The sequence below is a fragment of the Mastacembelus armatus genome, chromosome 1, assembly GCF_900324485.2.
Source record: "Mastacembelus armatus chromosome 1, fMasArm1.2, whole genome shotgun sequence".
NCBI classification, from domain to species: Eukaryota; Metazoa; Chordata; class Actinopteri; order Synbranchiformes; family Mastacembelidae; genus Mastacembelus; species Mastacembelus armatus.
This window is the reverse complement of record NC_046633.1, coordinates 10575461-10583063: the sequence shown is the minus strand read 5'-3', so window position 1 is coordinate 10583063 and position 7603 is coordinate 10575461. Positions and strand designations below refer to the sequence as shown.

Below are 7603 nucleotides of genomic sequence, written 5' to 3'. Positions count from 1 at the left end.
GAGGGCTTAGGGACTAGTTTGGACATTCGGACACAGCCACAGAGACGGAGTTGATCACTTGATTTGACTGTTGTGTTAATACTGAATAGGCATTAGAAGCGTACCCCAGTCCTATTTATATAGGTCAGTAGGAGCCTACTACACCTCCTAGAGACAAAGTGAGTCAACGCTAATTAGCATTAGCAACTAAAGTCGCCTTAAGGCAAGGCAAGGCAAAGCAAGTTTATTTATATAGCACAATTCATACACAGAGTAATTCAAAGTGCTTTACAGAAATAAAAGACAGGTTAAAAATACATAAGCAAGAATAAAAAATAAAGGCATGCCACCACTTTGTCACCATATTTGCCCCTTATGATATCGACTATTGGACCATGCTGACCCATATTTGTGGGTCCCCTACTTTCAGTTTGTCCCATCCCTGATGGACTAAAAGTACCTTTACATGTCTTATGTTTTATACACTGCAAAGTAACTAAGTAACTTTTACTTTGAGCAAATTTTTAAAAGGGCTTCTTTATATTTTTACCTGAGTAGATTTTTACAATGATAATTCTACTTGACCTTATGTAAAATTTAATCAAAGTAACAGTACTTTTACTTGAGTGGAACATGTTTGTACTCTTTCCACCTCTGGTAAATTTTGGATTGATTCTGAACAACCCTATTTATAGTTTTAGGAAGAAAAATGCAATTTGTCTTTATCATTTAAAATGTATTACGTAATATTTCCAATTCATAGTTCTTATACTGTGTTTCATTTGTAACTGTTTCTTCATCAGATTCTGTTTTGTGTCTTCTCAGTGTCTGGTACTGTGGGAATTAACAATATGCTTGGAAGAAACATTTGCATCAGTCACTACAGAGCCTGCCTGTATGCTGGTATAAATATTTCTGGCAGCAACGCAGAAGCCTGGCCCTTCCAGGTATAAACAGCTTGTCTGACTGGTTTTGAACCAAATTCATTATTTTAATAGGAAAATCAGTTGTTAAAACAAGTTTACACTACATGTAGGTCAAATAACTTTAACATTTACACCTGAGGGAGATGACATCAAACATAAGCAGCATTTTCCCCTTTAGTAGGTAATTAAGTAGAAACCTGGGCTTTGAAAAGAACAATCTAAATTGCACATGACACAAAAACACATGTCAAAAATGTTACTACTGGTACTAACATTAGTATCTGGTAGTCCAGTAGTAAAAATGCAAACTATTAAAACGTGTGTGTGTGTGTGTATGTGTGTGCATGCGTGCGTGCGTGCGTATAAGTGGGAGTTCCAGGTTGGCCCATGTGAGGGGATAGAAGTGGGGGATCATGTGTGGATGGCCCGTGTCTGTGAAGACTTTGGGGTTGTTGCCTCCTTGGATACTACACCCATACAATCAAAAAAAAAAAAAAATACAATCGGGCTGTCACATCAATTTCAGCACCAAGGAGATGAGGAGCAAAGGGGGACTCCAGTAAGTTTTGACTACTAATTAACACAAACACACACTATCCAAAATACGCCCTTGGTGTAAAACACATATCCATTTAGAAAGAGATGAACAAATAAAATCCATTCTCTGCGATGTTACAGAAACATTGAAGAAGCAATCGCAAGACTGAGCAAGCGTCACTCTCAGCACCTCCGTGTCTACGATCCACATGGTGGGGCTGACAACATGATTCGTCTCACTAATCAATCTACTACATCCAGTTTCCAAAGCTTCTCTACAGCCACAGCCTCTCGTAAGGTTAGTGTTCGCATCCCAGACCACGTCAGCCGGAGTGGCTGTGGGTACTTGGAGGACAGACGTCCTGCTGCCAACTGTGACCCCTACTCTGTGATGAGGGCCTTGGCTGAAACCTGCCTGCAGGGAGCAGCTGAGGAAGATGATGAGGGAAAGAAGACTACTGCTGCTTGAAAAGGAAGAAAAAACCTCTGAAGTACAGTACCACAGACTGCAACACTGAATTACATAAAAACGAATTACGCAGTTCTGTGGCTTTGTGAAATTTTGTTGAGAAATTCAACACATTTGATGTTTCATTGCAGATGTTTTGGTAGGTAAGAAATGTATAATATAAATATACACAGTATACATATTCTATTTACCTCGGACCCATTTTATTTTCTTCCAATAATCTTCATAAACTACCACACACAGACTGTTGCTTTCTGAATAACTGACTCAGAGCATAAATATATATATATATATATATATATATATATATAAATAAAATGGGTCCGAGGTAAATAGAATATGTATACTGTGTATATTTATATTATACATTTCTTACCTACCAAAACAATATATCTGATGACCATCAGATACCCCGCTGGCATAATAAGCTGGCCAAAAGAGGACATAGAAGCCACTGATATCAAGACAAGGAAGCTCCTCACAATGCATGGAGGACTTCACCCCAAATCCAGCATCCTGAGACTGTACGCTAAGAGGAAGGAAGGAGGCTGGGGACTGGTGAGCATCAGAGCCGCCATCCAAGATGAAACAGCCAAGATCCATGAGTACATCAGGAAGATGGCCCCAAGCGATGGAATACTTAGTGAATATCTCAGGCAACAGAAGCCCGATGCAGAGGAAGAAGAGCAAGAACCATCACACAGTACTATGCTATATGACTTTAGGTCTATTTACAGTAACTAATTTTGAATAGGGGCTTATCCAAATATTTGTTTTGACCAGGCTTCACTTGCAACAAATACTGTCAGTAAGGAAGAGTGCTGCTTTCAAAGAGAAGCACTTTCTTGAGTCTGGAAGAAAATCATGATGTCTACTCTCTCCAAAAGCTTCGGCCTTCACAAGATAGTCAAGCAGCACTATCTGTCTCTTGCCAAAGGTGCAGAGTGTCAGGTCACATACATATGGATTGACAAAGCTGGAGAAAACCTACTTGGTAAAACCAGGACTCTGGAGATGGAGCCAGCTGGAATCAGAGGTATAGTAGAAGACACTGATAATTTCACTTTAAAGTTAAAAATGTGTCTGATAGCATTATCATTGGCTTTCACAATTTAGAAATATCATACCTGATATTTTCCTGTTTCATATAGTTTTAACTTTTAAAATATTCATCCCTGACAGACGTACCTGAATGGAGTGCCTCCTGGCCAGATGAGAAAATAACTGAAGTCGTTTTGGTCCCGGTCAGAATGTTTCGAGATCCTTTCACTCTTGACCCTAACAAACTGGTTCTGTGTGAAGTGCTTGATGGCAACTATGCACCTACAGGTATTAAACTAAGGTTTTAGCTGAGAGCTCAAAAGTGTCACCTACATGAATGTCCACTCTGAGTTCTGGCACATGAAAGGTGGGGCTGCTGCTGATTCTGAACTGGTTGTTCTGTGTTTTCCACACAGGGAGTAATCAGCGTTCACAATGTGTTAAAGTCATGGAGAAAGTGAAAGACTTTCAGACCTGGTTTGGGATGGAGCAGGAGTACATGCTCCTTGGTCTGGATGGAAAGCCATTTGGTTGGCCTTCTCAGGGACTCCGATTAACACGAGGTGTGATTTAGAGCAGAAATTTAAATATTGGATTGATGGAGAAAGACTATAGTTTTAGGAAGAAAAATGCAATTTGTCTTCAACGTTTAAAATGTATTATGTAATATTTACAACTCATAGTTCTTATACTGTGTTTCATTTGTAACTGTTTTCTCATCTGATCTTGTTTTGTGTCTTCTCAGCATCTTGTACTGTGGGAATTAACAATATGCTTGGAAGAGACATTTCCATCAGTCACTACAGAGCCTGCCTGTATGCTGGTATAAATATCTGTGGCAGCAACCCAGAAGCCTGGCCCTTCCAGGTATAAACAGCTTGTCTGACTCGTTTTGAACCAACTTCATTGTAATAGAAATATAATTTGTGCAAACAGTTTTACTACCTTTAGTTAACCCATACATGTAGGTTAACTTTTACACCTGAGGTAAATGACATTAGCAGCATTTTTACCCACTTTACGTAATGAGCAGTAGGAACTTGGATTGATGAGTAATGACATGCAACAAAGGTCCTAAAATAACAATCTAAATTTTATATGACAATAAACTTTTGTGTTAAAAATATTACTGCACTGAGTATCAGGTAGTCCAGTATTAAGAATGTGTACTATTAAACTGCAACATCATTGGATTTATTAAGGCTGAAAATCTTCCCATGTAATTTTCCTGATTTAGACCGTAAGGTGTTCAAAAAGGCCCAAATAAATGTATCAATAATAGATCACTTAATACAAAAAAATACTCAAAGACCTCACTTCAGCACATTGTTACTTGATTGTATACAAAACCAGCACACTGGAATTACAAATTCTCAGATGTGCCCTTGCTCTCTCTGATCACCATTTCCTGTTTTGTGTGTGTAAGTGGGAGTTCCAGGTTGGCCCATGTGAGGGGATAGAAGTGGGGGATCATGTCTGGATGGCCCGTTACATTCTGCACCGTGTCTGTGAAGACTTTGGGGTTGTTGCCTCCTTGGATGCTACACCCATCGAGGAAAAAAAACATACATCAGGCTGTCACACCAATTTCAGCACCAAGGAGATGAGGAGCAAAGGGGGACTCCAGTAAGTTTTGACTACTAATTAACACAAACACACACTATCCAAAATCCAGTTCTATGCCCTTGGTGGAAAACACATATCCATTTAGAAAGATGAACAAATAAAATCCATTCTCTGCAACGTTACAGATACATTGAAGAAGCAATCAGAAGACTGAGCAAGCGTCACTCTCAGCACCTCCGTGTCTACGATCCACATGGTGGGGCTGACAACATGATTCGTCTCACTAATCAATCTACTACATCCAGTTTCCAAAGCTTCTCTACAGCCACAGCCTCTCGTAAGGTTAGTGTTCGCATCCCAGACCACGTCAGCCGGAGTGGCTGTGGGTACTTGGAGGACAGACGTCCTGCTGCCAACTGTGACCCCTACTCTGTGATGAGGGCCTTGGCTGAAACCTGCCTGCTGGGAGCAGCTGAGGAAGATGATGATGAGAGAAAGAAAACTGTTGCTGCCTGAAAATGAAGAAAAAGCCTGGAGTACTACAGATTGCAACACTGATTTACTTATGTACGGATCACAAATCCCTTATGAGCAAGCATATGGGGATGCCATTTAATTTGACTCATTCTTTGAACTTACTTTTGTGGAATAATGTTGAACTGATATAACATGTTTTTATTATACAATGTCCATCTTTTTCTTGATATTTATCATTTTCTATGTGCACAGTATGCTTCATTACTAGTAAAGATATATGATGCATAAGGAAAGTATTCAGACCTTCTCTTTTTTCGAATTTGTTATGTTGCAGTGATGGCATGGTTGCATTTTCAGTACTACACAAACCAAGGTGCACGGGTTTCAAGGCTTTTCCATCTTTAGCAAAACACGTCGCCCAACTCTTCTCTAATAGACCTATAGGAAATTTCATTCACCAAATAAAATATCGTGCTGGAGAAGAGATAGACGGCGGATTTCAATGTTGGTGAAAGGCAGCCTATTACACTTAGTGTATTCTCATGTCGCCTGGTTAAGCGCAACTCAGTTCTAACTCAGTGCACCCTAAAGCCACGCCTACAGAGAGGGAATTGAGGGAAATGACACATAAACCAGCGAGAGAGGACGGGGAATATAGGCAGTAACGCAGCCAAAATGAATTAACTGGGGGGTGATGTAAAATGACTTAAATATTAAATATTTTTAATTTCTCAGTTCGTAAACTTTTCTAAGCCCTGCGCGTCAGATGGTGGTACATGTGGTCCATAGTAAATCTGCCCTGCGCTCAGAGCGGCGGCACAGTCTGGACTAAAGCAGGACACTCGATCTCCACTCTCAGTGGTTGTTTTTCCTCGCGTTTTTTTTTTTCTTTTAATGATGGGAATCATCATTTGACATATGGCCGAGCACAGGACCAGACAATGAATAACACGACTGGCTTGGCACTGTTAGGAGTTGGCAGCCGGTGGGAGTTAGTAGCGCACCGAACCATAACGGGCTGCATCCTGGCCTTACTTATCATTTGGACACTTTTGGGAAACTTAACGGTGTGCGCAACAGTCTATCGTTACCGGCACCTGCGCGTAAAAGTAACCAACATCTTCATTGTGTCTCTGGCGCTGTCGGATCTACTGGTCGCGGTGCTGGTGATGCCGTGGAAAGCCGTGGCTGAGGTGGCCGGTTTCTGGCCGTTTGGAGGGTTCTGTAAGACCTGGCTGGCTTGCGACATCATGTGCTCCACGGCCTCCATCCTCAACCTGTGCGTCATTAGTTTGGACCGATACTGGGCAATCTCCAGCCCTTTCCGCTACGAGAGGAGTATGAACAAGAGGGTGGCATCTGTTATGATCGGCGTGACCTGGACGGTGTCCGTGGTCATATCATTTGTTCCCGTGCAGCTGAACTGGCACCGTGCGGACATCGGTAACCCGAGCGGAGGGGTGGTTGCGCTTCACGATGAGAATCTTGATGGTAACTGTGACTCCAGCCTAAGCCGCACATACGCCATATCCTCCTCCCTCGTCAGCTTCTACATCCCCGTGGCTATCATGATCGTCACATACACCCGCATCTACCGGATAGCCCAGATGCAGATCCGGATGATATCCTCCCTGGAGCGGGCGGCGGAGCACGCGCAGAGCTGTCGCACGGATGTACCTGACTTACTTCCTCAGCTGTGCACAGAAATCACCTCGTACCAGTCTGGTACCAACCTAGACTCAGATCCTCCGCCTACTAATCAATCACACCGGGAGTTTAGAGTCTCCATCAGAAAAGAGACAAAAGTCCTCAAAACCTTGAGCATCATAATGGGCGTTTTTGTCTGCTGCTGGCTGCCGTTCTTTGTCCTAAACTGCGCGCTGCCCTTTTGTCCCGGACCGGGGACACCAGGAGCCCAGCGCGGTACTTACTGCGTCAGTGAAAAAACCTTTGATATCTTCGTGTGGATCGGATGGAGCAACTCGTCCCTCAACCCGATCATCTATGCGTTCAACACGGACTTTAGAGACGCTTTCCTGCGCCTGTTGCAGTGCCGCGGACGAGGCTGCTGGGCCGCGGTGAACGCAGCGGTGGAGACGGTGATGGCGAGCAACGACGCTGGGAACGTGAAACAAGATGTCCCATTGAACGGGATGCTGAGCGTCCCATGTGCCGGGAACAACACGGTCACTGTGTGTTATCACAGAGAGACAAGCTCGAACACTGAGGAAAGAATGGAAAAAGACAGACTGACGCAGATACCGATATAAGTGACACGCTTAAAAAAAAAAAAAAAACCCATAGGAGAGTCCAGGGAGTAGGAAACATAGGCCTATGCAAACAAGGTGCAAAGTGTTGTGATGAGGTTTGGTTATAAATGAAAAACCAAACACCATTTTTCAAATTTCAAGAAAAGTTGACTCTTAACAGCAAACAAATGAAGTTATCTCACTAACTTCACCTGAACAGCCCTGATTTAAAGAGTCCGGCTGGGATTTTGGCACCGTGGCCCTCACCGTAGGCCTTGCTCACTCCCTCTCCTCATCATGGAAAGAGACTTATCAGAGGTCAGGATTTCTCTGAACCTCTAGAAATGGGATTATATAAC

General features: G+C 42.6%; 2 protein-coding genes and 1 pseudogene across 2 annotated transcripts; all 3 read left to right on the top strand.

The window, feature by feature from the left end:
* The first annotated feature begins 809 nt into the window (after nucleotides 1-809).
* LOC113128845 (glutamine synthetase-like) lies at nucleotides 810-1979 on the top strand (annotated as a pseudogene).
* Nucleotides 1980-2672: 693 nt separating this feature from the next.
* LOC113128840 (glutamine synthetase-like) lies at nucleotides 2673-5010 on the top strand (the record flags this gene model as incomplete). The annotated part of the gene is made up of 6 exons (XM_026304438.1): nucleotides 2673-2947; nucleotides 3094-3240; nucleotides 3369-3515; nucleotides 3698-3819; nucleotides 4379-4578; nucleotides 4704-5010. Coding segments are annotated over exons 1-6 (1095 nt in total), but the record flags the coding sequence as incomplete, so codon positions are not given.
* Nucleotides 5011-5936: 926 nt separating this feature from the next.
* Nucleotides 5937-7320, top strand: LOC113128838 (D(1) dopamine receptor-like). Its single transcript, XM_026304436.1, has one exon. It carries the CDS (start codon nucleotides 5937-5939, stop codon nucleotides 7263-7265), a length of 1329 nt encoding a protein of 442 aa, XP_026160221.1. The 3' UTR covers nucleotides 7266-7320.
* Nucleotides 7321-7603: the final 283 nt, after the last annotated feature.